We start from the raw sequence: 13,589 nt of genomic DNA on the forward strand, positions 1-13,589 counted from the left end.
TCACATCTAAAAAATCTACGTCTAATGGTCAGGGTTAACTTCACTTTATCTCAGTCTATGGAATGTCCTAGTGGGGTCGCCCAGGGTTCAGTACTGGGATCTCTTCCTTTCTTGATTTACATAAACGATCTTCCTCAACAGGTAACCTCAGACTTATTGCTTCTTGCTGATGACGTGAAACTTTAGAGAGAGGTACGTAACCAAGACGATATACAGGCACTTCAGGAGGATCTGACTCAACTTCAAATTTGGACAGACGACAACGGACTTACCTTTGACACTTCAAAGTGTAAAGTAGTCCATGTGCGACATGTCGCAGACTATGGTTACAACTTGGAAAACTGCTCTCTAGTAGTATCCCGAGTCGAAAAAGATTTAGGAGTCTTGGTGCCCTACGATTTAAAGTCCTACGCTGTGACAAAAATGCCTTTCGAGTAAACCTTGCACTGGTAACACTGAAGCGCATTTTTGGCCAGTCTGATGGAAGAACTTTCCATATAATCTTCAACATTTTCATCCGTCCCCATTTAGAGTACAGGAACATAGTATTTCCCCCCAACTCCAAAAGGATAAGGACACGCTGGAGCGTATCCAACGGCGAGCCACGAAATCAGTCCGGGGAATCAAATTTAAGCCCTATGAAGGGCACCATCAATCACTTGATCTCCAACTTCAAGAGTATGGGCGTCTTTAAGGTGACCTTATAATGGCTTACAGTATCCTTAACACTTCTGGACATCTCCGTAAACACCTACTTAAGTTTAGTGCCAATACAAACCTAGAAATTGGAGACACAACATATCGAAACGGACTGTAGGTGCAACTTCTACTCCTTAAGAGTTATCGACTGCTGGAATTCTCTCTCGGCCGAGCTAGTCCAAGAGTTTTCCCAGGAGTCCTTTAAGAGGCAACCTGATCTATTCTTAAGGTTGTAGTGTCAGTATTATATTAAGCCTATATATCTTATTCTAGCTTTCGGACATTCCTTTCTATTCATTCTACTTGAGTCATATTTTGACCCTGTCAATCACGTCGGGCTCACCATTTTAGTGGCCCGTGGATCTGTTTCCTATTTAGATTGTACGAATGTTTGTTATCGCCTATTTTCGTTATTCGACTTATTTAATTCCTTTGTTGAATAACGTGATTTAAGTCGAAGATTATATACGAGAATAGGCGATAACAAACATTCGTACGATCTAAATAGGAGTCAGATCCACGGGCCACTAAAAGGTCTAAGGATAGTATCATACTATGATTTACCTATTTCTTTTTCCTGTTTTATCGTTAATATAGCTAGGTTCCTGCCTGGAGTTATTCGTGACCCCTCGCTACCAGACACGGAAGCCTGCTAAGCGAAAGCTTCTTCCATTCCGTTCACAACCATTTGAACCATTTGAACCATTTGAACATTAACGGCTCAAGAGTTCGTTACGAAAGACAGTATCGCTGAAAAGTACATTTCCGGATGTCAGTAATACTGTAAAAAACATTTAACTAATGTAAATATTCATTTATGATTGATTTAAGAGCATACTGACATACGTTCATTATTGCATTTTATTTTGTTTAATCCTTCCACGACTCCACATTATCTTACTCAACACCTTTCGAAAATACTCTACATTTCCATTTCCCTCTATTGACTGTGAGAGATTCCCTTGTCAAATTATCACTTTAAATTTATTTTTCTACAATAAAATGGATACTCCTGAGTTGACTGAATATGAATCTGTACCAAGTATTCGTGTCCATAAACGTGAGACAAAGCACAGGTAACCAGTATTTTAAAGAAATAAAGTACTATTCTTCAGAATATTTGTCAACCGGAGCTTGCAGCTGGACAAGATAAAGTTTTTCGGATTCGATATGGACTACACTCTAGCACGTAAGTCTCATTCATTTTCTTTTTAGAAACAACACTTCAAACACATAGAGTATAAATCACCACAATATGAAGAGCTTGCATTTAATATTATAAAAAACCGGCTGATAAAACTGGGCTATCCTCCGAAAACTTCTGATTTTGTTTATGATCCCTCGTTCCCGCTGAGGTTAGTTGAATCGAGTATTAAGTATAGTGTTTGTGATGTTTCCCTGTTGTTAATGTCAAATTTCCTATTCACGTACTGCAAAGTCATGTGACTCATCTTGTATTACATACTCGGCTAGGTGAACGTCTGTAACTACAATAAGTCAAAGGAAAAATGTCTTATGTTGATCTCTTAATGGCCCATTTTGTGTGGAGACAAAATTCGATTTCAGGTATAGTGTATAACGATTGCACAGATTTCCACATTTTTATGGCTAGTTAGCTTCTTAGTTTGATTGTTCGACTTAGTCTTTATTTTTCCGAGTCCCATATAACATTCAAAAATGCAATAAGGTATATTCCATCGACGTCCGCAACTTTGTTTCATTCATTAAACTCTAAGTGTACTCGTAGTTGGATGATAATTACCTTTCTTTTCATCTGTTAAAACCTTTTGTATTGTCTTGTATTTTAGAGGCCTATGGTTTGATCGGCTTTATGGTACTCTGTTAAAAATGGATCAGTTTGGCAATATTCTTTCATGTTTACGTGGATTTAATTTTATCCAAAGGTAAGTAGCCAATTTAAATGTCTTTATGGCATATAGGGAAGAACTTCGATCAATGTATCCAAATAAGTTTGTGAAGTACGACGAGAAACGAATTGAAATAATGAACACTTTATTCAGTCTTCCAGGTAGGAAAATTCTTTAACCAATTTACCTTTTTAGAAACCTACATACTCTCATGTATAATCCATATGTTCGTCAACGATCCTGATTATATAAAAGTTGAGCATGGTGTCAAAAAAGGATCTCTGTATATGTCATACGCTTCAATTTATGAAGACGTAAGAACCGCTTGTGACTGGATGCATAGAGTAGGTGGAAGTATAAATTTTTCAAGTATTTCTTTCAATTACTTGTTTTTCATATCATTTTAATGATGTTTAATTGGGGATATCTTGTTTACATTTTTCATTTGTCTATGGCATTCAATGAACCTATCTCTGAGTCAATTTTTTCTGGCCTCTTGCTAGTTAGTTGTAGACTATCATCTGACCAACCGTAGACAGATTTCATCTTGTGCTGGACAGATATTTGGAAGTGTGCATACACATTGAGTAATAATATGTAGTTTTTGGTTTCATTATAATTTCATTGTCATACGTGGTAGACTGTATATATGGTTAATGCTTAGGGAATATATAATTTGGTGACTACCTTTCACATTGACTTTGATTATGAATACAGTGGGTGTGTGAAGTTAAAATTGGAAGGTGTTAAGTACCCAAGGTTAACTTTCCAATAGGGCGTACTTAAACGTCGTAGTTTCACGAGACTTCCGTTAAGAATCATTGTTCTCTTCCGTTTCATTTCAACAATAAATCAAAAGTCATTCAAGGTAATTTAGAGGAGTTCTGTCCGTTTATCTGAAAATATAAAGTAATTTCGAAATATACTTACAGGTTAGAAATTACTTGGATGAAACTTAATCGGTTTATGTCTCATAACTGCATTCTTTTTGTCTATCCTGTCCCGAAAATATTGCATATTTATTATTGTGAGTTGTCGAATCGCACGTCTTATTGTTATTTATCGTTACTAATATTGCTAATATTCCTCTGATGTTCGTCTTAATAATTCCATCTCAATGTGTTGATATGTGGCAAATTAGGTTGGTGTACATTTATACTGATGACTAGGTGACTGACTCGATAATTTAATTTTTTGATCTTGATGATTGTCTAGGATAAATATTTGATGTATGGTGTACGGATAATTTGACTTACGATGTTAGGTAAATAAGTAGTGCACATGAATCCATGAATTCTCTAAATTAAGCGTACTTCTCTATTGTATGTTATCTTTTTAACGTTTCTGTTTCAATGTCGTTGAGGAATCTCAACGATCCTGATACTATTGGTCCACCTTTGGTCAGTAATTGTAAAATCAGTAGGAAAACGTACGTTGGAAGATGTTCCAATGAGAACACGCAATTCGAAGCACAAGTAAACGTCATGTATTTATTTTCCTTATTGGATCCCCACTTTCATTCTAAAGTTCCATAATCTCCATTCTGTTGATCGATAGCGAAATTTTGGCACAAAAAAATGTTTTCCTTGTTTTTTGGTAGACTAATATATTCCATTAGTACATATGTTTATTAATTACTTCATTGAATTGTGTCGGCTATGAGACGTAAAGTAATCGTAAATAATGGTTAGGAGCCTTTTTAAAATAGTTTAAAACCATTTGTTGGTGTAGGTGTGTTCATCATTTTTCTTCCTTTGGATTTAGATATTTAGTACGTTTTTTTGTTTTTTCCTCTTCCTGAAGCTTTTATTCATGTGTTGGTGTTGTTTTTAACTACGCGTATTTGGTTTCTGTCGTGTTAATTTTTCGATATTCTCTCATAGTGTGTTGATTTGCGTTGATGCAATTCTCATCAGGTCTACATTGTTTGCTTCCCAAATAGTAAATGGTTGTAGTTAAAGCGGTCTGAAGTATCTATCAAAGAACTTCTGTTTAAACTTAAACGTCCGACACTAACTAGTGGATAGGGAAGAAGACAGATGGGTCATACTCATTTATTTTAATGAATTCTAAGTTATGATTAATTAACTTAGTTCATGAATGTATCAAATGGCGATAAGATTGGTAAAATATAGATTCTGCCAAACTCAAGTTATTACTGGAACAAAAGCTCAAGTTAACACATTTAGTGACAACTCCAAAGTACACTTTAACGTCACACCTAGTTGGAAATAATTAGCTTAGCGCACGAATATTTCAGTTGACTAGAATGAGATTGCTGGTGTAGTTCGACAAAAATATTGCTAAGGTCTTCGTATTAGGTTTAAAATAATGATAATATTTCTCGATGTGAAATTCGATCATTTTGACTTCATTCTTTAACTGAGTTTCTTGTCATATTACGCTATCATTGAAAAGCATTCCACTCAACTTATATTTAATAGTTCATCATTATATAAGTGTTCCTCGATAATAGCATTGTGGTTCCAATTTATTGTGGAATGAAACAGATTCACAATTTACTGTAATTTATTGACACATACACCCTTTAACGTTTTTGTAAATTTTGTTGCAGGGAGAACTAAAACAACGTACTTTGGCAAATATTAGTGAATATGTCGAAAGAGATCCACGTTTATGTACTTTGTTAGATCGGTAAATTTATTTCATTCTATCTTAATCGTATGCCTAATTTATTATTGAAAAGGATCGGACTTTTTTAAACGGTAAAATATTTCATTCTGTTATTTTTTTTCTTATTATAGGCTACGAGTGAATGGTGCAAAAGTGTTTTTGTTAACGAACAGTGACTTTGAATACTCTCATGTAAGTTGTTTTCCTCTTTTTTTACCATGAAAAATCAAGTATTAATTATTCTAATCAAATAATAATAGTATTCTGATGTAGTTGAAAGCTATTGGTTGGTTCTACATCATGTATTTTTATCATTAATTTTCCAATATTTTCGAGTGATGTGACTTGTCTTGGTGTATCTTAAAATATGAATACAGTGATCTTGAGTGCTGTTAGAGGTATGTCACCGGTTGTAGCTGACTGACTGATCTTAAAATATAGTCGATAAGTTATGTGCGATACGCATTTGTTCTTGTTTAATTAAAGAACAGTGATTTAGTTCGAATTGTTGTTTCCCTTTTGATTTTCAACCAAAAATGGTTGGAGACTTTAAATTTCCGTGTGAATTTCCATTTGATGTACGTTTAATTTCAATCATTAAAGAAACAATTCTATAAAGTCTTTACAGATTAATGTTTTACACCCCAATATAGACCAGCCGTTATTTTTCTACCTAAAGATACTTTAATCTACATAGAATACATAGACAGTGTGGTTCTTTTCAGTGAAAGCAATCAGCCAGTCAGCTACAATGTAGGACTAAGCACATATATGCATCACTCCGAGTTGCTACACCTTATTAGCACAACAAAATGAAGACCGAATCCACAGAAGCTGTTACTTCAATGGTAGTAATATATAAAAGAAAAATTGCGTATGAGAATATAATACAGGAAAAATGAATTAGCTCGTAGAAAGGAAGGTATAAAGCAATTCTAATCTCGCGGTTTAAGGGCAGACAAAGAGTGTATACACCTACGCCACTGTGATCGATTTTGAGTCACCTCATGCAAAGTCTCCAATTATTAGTTACGATAGTCGCGCAAACTCCAACCAAGTAGTCTGTATCTACCAACATAGCTAAAACTAGAAGTTAGTAGTTTTGTGGACTGATATCACGTTTTGGTTTGGCTGCCCCTAACTTTCTTCCAACCATCATAACACTAGTCAACATTGCGCGTCGTAGTAATCGGTGTTCAGGCATACATAACACGTGGCCCAAACATCTCAGTCTGTGAAGACTTACAACTTCATCAACTGATTTACCATCATTCTCTAATACTCTGCATCTAAATTTACCCGGTGAACCCAGAAAATGCGAGCTATATTTCTGAGACATCTGTGATCAAATACTGGTAGCTTACGAATATCTTCGACTCTTAATGGCTACGTTTCGCAGCCGTAAATTAGAACAGGACGAACTGCCGCTCAGTATACTCATTCCTTTATTGATAGACGGATATATTGACTTCGCCATAGTTGACATAAGTTGGCAAAAGCCAGTCGATAAGTGAACTTCTTAGTAGGAGATCAATGCCAAAAAGTTCAGTCAACGAGAACATTGTTTTCAGGTGTAGGTCTATAATGAAATTAAACAGAAATCAAGATAGTGGATAACCTTGCTCGACATCACTTGAGGTTGCAAAACCAAATGAAAGTTTGCCATAAGCTCTGACTCGACTAGTAGTGTTCGAGTAACGAGCCTTCACAAGGTTTATATACTTCTGAGGTACACCTTTCAACGACAGATACGTCCACAGAACCTCTCCGTCTACAGAGTCAAATGCTGCTTTTAGGTCAAGAAAAACTATCGTTGATCATGTCTGTGTTCTAAGATCTGATGAATGGTGAATATGTGGTCGATGCAGCTGTTTGGGAATGGTGGGTAGTTGTAAAGTAGCTGAAGGTTAGCTAAACTGCCCTTAAAGTGTTTCGCCCATCGTTCTAAACGTCTGGACTGAGAAAGGGATTGTGAGAATGCGAAATGTACCTTTGATGCAAATGTCTGAATGTTTTTTAAAGAAATCAAGGTAATTGAAGGTATCCCATACTAGGACGAAACGGCCGTCCAGTGCTTCCAGGTTTTCAATGGTGGTCTAGCTTCAACTGACTCATGATTTCAATCTGTGAAAATTGAAGGTATCGTCAGTTATATGCTGATGTGTAGGACCTGGGACATGTTTGGTTACAATAAGTGTAGTTCTAAGCCAAGCATGTAAATCTGTATTTGGTTTTTGAATTACATCAATTAACCAGGACTCTTACATTATTGTTCATAATTTGAAATTGCTCTTTGTGTATTTGTATCTAATTAATGAATATAGTTCCAATTTCGGATCATCATTAGATTGCTTTTGTGTCGTTTTACATAACTCATTGTTTACAATATTCTAGAAATAAGATTTGTTAAGAAGAGATTCAATTTTTGACGTTCTCATAGGAATTATAAAATAATATGTTGGTTTCCCTATAAAAAACCTTGTGAAAACTTATTTCACACACCTTTTCATTTTAGGCAATTATGAGCTTCATTTTGGGAGGTCCAAGACCTGATGTAAGTTTTAATGATTTTCATTGAGTGTTTTTTAAAGAATGACTATAGTTTAGTCAGACAGGTTTTGTGGAAATGACTCTTTCGAAGGTTGTGTTTTTCACAGATTGATATCAATTGAAGTACCATTGAACTTTCCGTGGTTCTGTGGTGGTTAAGCATTCAGTTCATGACCTGAAGGTTCTAGATTCTATCTCTGGTAGGATCGTGGTTGAATGGTGCGGAGTCTAATGCTAGAACGTGACACCTGTTTTTTCCTCCCTGATTGTGGTTTGAGTTTGATCTATGACAAACACAACCTACAAATAATAATAATAATAATATTAATAACACTAGAATAAGAAGTAAAGGTTCAAAATAGACGTGTTTTGCAAAAAGTTGTTTCAGAGATCTTTACGCTTAAGTTGTAGTTCATCAGTTACCATATACAACAATTGCGTTTACTACTCAGTTAATCAACTGATTTTTCTGTTTAACACATATTTCGTACTAACGGTTAAATAATCTAACTCCAACTTTTGCATTTCCCATGTAATATAAATTGCCACATGATATTTTATTGTCATACAGTTTATCACTCGCTTTTGACCCTAACTTAATGTATTATGATGTCATCCAAGTACTTAAATCTGAAGTAGGTGGAATGATTTGAATCATTGTCAGCGAAGTCTATAAAGTGACATCAAAGTGGTGGCAAGTTTGATTCCGTTGGAATGCCGTAACGTGTTTATTATTATTATTATTATTATTATTATTATTATTATTATTATATTTTGATCATCCGATTGGGTAGTATTATGAGTAAAGCCTATAACTGTCCGAGTGTCCTTGTTCCGCGTTAGCGTTACCATTTCTGTGGATGGTTGTAACGATCATTTCTGTTAAATATTCTCTAAAATCAAAGTATATCTAGTACGAATACGTCCATATACTTAAAATTTAAATTCGCCGGTCGCTGTAATTTATGTTGCCAATATGGTCAGATATAAATGTATTATATGATGTTTAAGTAATGTTTTTGGCGGCGTTTTCTTCTCTGAGCTAGATGGTTAAAATGTGAAGTTTTCATTGTTCTTCTAAGTAACATCATTAGCACTAATTTCAGGTAAAAATGAGTTATTCGAATTTATTCACATCTGACTGACAGCTTGTCCTACAGACCTTGATCTTGAAAGATTATTGTTACGTATTGTTTGTATATTTGTTTATTTTTGCCTGATTGAGGTCAAAGGGCAGTAAATAATATCCAATTACGTTCAACATCGGATAGTCATGCTTTCAGTCGTATGTGAGGAAGTTCGAACAATTCACTTCTGCCTCAACTATTTAATGATAATGTTGTTCAAAAGAACGATCAAAGCTTCATAAATAAACCATCCAGCTTATAAGACGATATTCTACAAAATTCATTGATCTGAGCTACAAATCTTCCCCACCTGCTATATAAGGTATTTATAAGTTCCATATACCTGTTATATGTAAATAACAATGCTTAGGTTTGTGGATGGTGTCTATAAAATAGATTAGCATTATAATTATTTTATTAACCTCAAATCAAAAATTCGCCTTTTTATATCTGAAAAACATGTGATATAACTTGAATTTTCCAACAATTACCAAAGTAAGCTTACTTATTCGATATTATGAAGAACAAAAGCAACTTGGTATTCAAATAAACATTTTCTGCACTGAACAAATGCAGATAAAGACAACTAGTGCAGCAACGGGATCACTAGGCCTCGACATACACAAAGGAAAAATCAAGATCCTCAAATACAACACGGAAAATACTAACCCAATTACACTTGGTGGCGAAACTCTGGAGTCCTTCACGTACCTGGGAATCATCACCGATGAACAAGGGAGATCAGTTGCAGACATAAAGGCGAGGATTGGCAAAGCAAGGGTCGCATTCCTACAATTGAGGAACAGATGGAACTCAAAACAATTGTCTGTCAACCAATATCAAAGTCAGAATCTTTAATACGAGCGTCAAGACAGTTCTACTGTACGGAACTGAAACTTGGAGAACTACTACAACCGTCATCAAGAAGGTACAAGTATTTATAAATAGTTGCTTACGCAAGATACTCAACATCCATTAGCCGCATACCATCAGCAACAGCCTTCTGTGGGAAAGAACAAACCAGCTTCCATCTGAAGAAGAAATTAGGAAAAGACGATTGAAATGGATAAGACATACATTAAGAAAATCATCAAACTGCATCACGAGGCTAGCCCTAATTTGGACTTTTGAAGGGAAGCGGAAAAGAGGAAGGCCAAAGAACATATTACGTCGGGAAATAGAATCAGATATGAGAAGGATGAATAACAACTGGAAAGGATTGCCCAGAACAGGTGAGTGCTGGTGGGCAGCCTATGCTCCTCCAAAAGAAGTAACTGGCGTAAGTAAGCACTGAAGTCATGAGATTTCAATGATCTCACAAACAAAACGAAACATTGTAAACAACTATTTGATCTCTTGTTTCTTTTTTTTTCTCGGAATTTTAATGATATATTGAGTTAACAATGATGTTCTCATCATAAAATATTAAAATAATGAGTTGAACATCTTCAAGCAAGTTTATTCATTTAATGATCAGTTGATTTATGACTTCTATGACCTTTCAACTAAGAGTTGAAGTCATTAAATCATATAATGAAGTAAAAGAAGAAATACTGTTTGTATTACTTGTACAATGGTTTTTTTTTTAAAACGACACCATCAAATATAAATGGTAACATTAGATGATTATGAAATATTAAAATGATTTGTATATAAAATCAAACAAACAACTGAATGGACAAATAATTAACAATAAACGATATGTAGATAGGATAAGTTGAGGTTAAAGATCAGTTGAGAAAAAGAGAAACAAAACATTCAAAGAGTACAAAGGAAAAAAAAATCATCTAAAGCAGAGGAACATGTTATACAAATGGACAAATTATAAACAGTAAAGTAGTAATAATGGTCAAAGTTAAGATAAAGACAAGGATCAAAATTGATCTAATGAATAGTTCAAAGCTTTAATTATTGTTTTATGAAGAAATGAAGAACAAAGAAAAAAAACATTTCAATGTTTAACTAAATTCTATAAACAATCTGTAATTTAATACATTAGTACTATATAAATGATAGAACGATGGGACATTTAAGTAAATCTATTATTCGGAAGATTGTTTTAATTGTCCTCATATTTATTTTCAACTTAATAAATAATTTTCTGAGAAACATTCACTTCTACTAGGGCATATTCATACAGGATAATTAAAAGTTCTATATTTAATTCACTAAAGATATGTTCAATGGTTATATCGTTAAAATGGACTTGAAATTCAAGGTGAAATCCTTAACATTGCTACACGAGATAAAGTAGAAATATGTAATCCGAATTGATGGCATTTTATTACACAGCTCTGTTATCACGGCATGTTAATCAACTATTTTATAAGAATCGAGTTGTCCTTAATAAACAATATAAGAAGAAACTAGATAAATGACGAAAGCGGCTTAGCTACAACATTATAACCATTTCGGAGTGATATATATCGTGTATTATTATATGTATGATTTATTTATTCTAATAAACATTGGTACAGATAGGCACTAAAATATATATGCGCCACACGAATCATAACGTTTTTAAATGGGCTGGGATGCTACTTGGATACCCAAACCAAAACAAGTGGTTTTCTTTGATTCTAATCTAATCTTCAAGTCAATTGACCAACTCTAGATGCCGTCTCATGGTAGCCGATGGCTAAGAATGGGTTCATACCCCATTTGTTTTCTCGGGATTCTGGAGCCCACGTTCTCCGGTTTGAAATCAGGGTTTTCTGACTCCCCTAATTCAGTCCGCCGTACCCACCAACCCGATCAAAGTGCCGGACATTCGTCCTCTCGATTTCGTAAATAATACCTCTGCTGCAAGAAGGTAAGGACTACGACTTTTGTGACTGGCTATGTACACATGACTATATAAAGGCATTTCGACAAGAGCAGACTCTCACCTTCAGCTGTACTATAGCATTCGGATGTCCTGTAGGATATATGAGATAGAAACCAGTATTTCTTAATAGGAAAACTTTAATGTTATGATTGTGAATAAACAATATAGCGAAAGGTGATTCCATTCCAGTTATAAGGTACCTGTATTCATTCCATTTTTTGTTTTCTTCATTTTCTTCAAAGCAGTAAAAAACTTTCTTACAATAATTGCTACTTTTCTAGTTTGAGTTATTATTTATCCATTTTCATGCTTCAATTATGAAATTAATACCATTTTTAGTTCCTCCTTTTCTTTATTCAAATAAATGGCCTTTAGTGGGGAGGATTTTTCCTCTCAAAAGGCCTTACCACCGGAGACGGAAATCCGTGAGGTAAGGTGAGGTGTGACATTTTTAGGGTCAATCTTTTCTAACCCCTTCCTCCCTTGTGAGAAGGCAGCATTGCTGCAGATGCTGGTTGTCCGAGCGAAACACCTTACTGTTGTTACATTCTTCTACATTCAGCAGTGCGACTTCGCCCTCAGACCTTGAGTTCCTACTTTTAGTCTTATCGTTCTCCAATCGACCTGCCTGGCATGGTAGAACTTGAAGGAACATATGTTCCAGCAAATATAGCACAGTTGGGTTATCACGATAGGCAAGGCCGACCACCTTGTCAAGGTAGCAGCTATGGTCGGGTAGTCTTTTATTTTTTCCGACATGTGCCCTTTAATATATATAGTTTAGCGTCAGTAACTGTAATTTCTTAATAATAATGATTGTTCATTATGACTACATTAGCAGGTTTTCTATGTTAACTAGTAGTGACTAGGGTTTTGAGGAAAACATAACTATATAATTTTCTTTATTAAACTAACACTATTGTGTATAAAATAGGTCATTAGAAACACAATTTGTTTTTTTTTAAATAAATAACGATTAATTGTAAATTACTTTCAGGTAGGAAATTTGTCCTTCAACAAATATAGAACATATTCTGTGATTGATTGATTAGGAAATAGTGTTGATTTTTTTTATAGAACCTATACATTGAAATATATAATCACGTGTGCGTACTTTTAAAAAATACTGAGGAGGGGAAAACTTAGTTTTTCATGAATTTGTATTGATTTTGCGGTGACATGGTGGTTTCCTTAGAGCGCCACGCCCCGAGCCTTCGATCTAAAGATTTAATCCACAAGGCAGTGGAGCAACGTTAAAGAGATGCAGTCCCGTGGTAACCGGTGACCAACGATTGGTTCATACGCCAATTGTTCCTTCAGGATACTGGAGCCTATGTGCACCATTGGTTTGGAATCTGGGTTTTTCAACTCCCCTAGGTGGATCCTCTGTATCCACGATCCCACTTAAAGCGCCGGACATTCGCTTTTTGTCCTTTCAATTTGTAAACAACACCCTTGCCACGGGAAGGGAGTCAGTAGGACTTCTCTGGCAGTGGTTGTATGCACGTGGCCACGTGAGAGCATTTCGATAGAGAGAGAGAGAGAGAGAGCTGACTCTCTCCACTCTCGGCTGTGATAGGGCATTTGGGTACCTTGAAAAGAATAGTCTTCATTTATATAAAATATGATTCGTTATTACCACTATTGCGTTTTCAGTAATTTTGGTTTAAAGTACATTAATGTTTAAATAATTAAACATTTTCTATCGTGTAATTTCTAACTCGTAGCATTGAATGAAAGCTGAATAGAGATTATATCACAATAATAATTGATCACTTTCCATTTCCTTATAGTTCCATTAGTCTTAGAAGTTTGTAGAACAAGCAATTGTATATATTAAGTAATTCTATGCAAATTGTTAGTTACTGTTATACGTGTTAACAA

General features: G+C 34.9%; 1 protein-coding gene across 1 annotated transcript in view; it reads left to right on the forward strand.

Moving 5' to 3' along the window:
* Positions 1-1,421: 1,421 nt before the first annotated feature.
* The window catches only part of NT5C2 (Cytosolic purine 5'-nucleotidase), a 37,826-nt gene continuing 25,658 nt past the window's right edge, over positions 1,422-13,589 (forward strand). The window contains exons 1-9 of the mRNA XM_012938701.3: positions 1,422-1,775; positions 1,815-1,888; positions 1,937-2,054; positions 2,508-2,603; positions 2,640-2,728; positions 2,763-2,911; positions 5,143-5,222; positions 5,333-5,393; positions 7,717-7,755. Of these exons, the coding sequence (XP_012794155.2) occupies positions 1,702-1,775; positions 1,815-1,888; positions 1,937-2,054; positions 2,508-2,603; positions 2,640-2,728; positions 2,763-2,911; positions 5,143-5,222; positions 5,333-5,393; positions 7,717-7,755 (780 nt within the window). The 5' untranslated portion in view covers positions 1,422-1,701. The remainder of the gene's footprint in view (positions 1,776-1,814; positions 1,889-1,936; positions 2,055-2,507; positions 2,604-2,639; positions 2,729-2,762; positions 2,912-5,142; positions 5,223-5,332; positions 5,394-7,716; positions 7,756-13,589) is intronic.

The sequence above is a fragment of the Schistosoma haematobium genome, chromosome 2, assembly GCF_000699445.3.
Source record: "Schistosoma haematobium chromosome 2, whole genome shotgun sequence".
Taxonomy (NCBI): domain Eukaryota; kingdom Metazoa; phylum Platyhelminthes; class Trematoda; order Strigeidida; family Schistosomatidae; genus Schistosoma; species Schistosoma haematobium.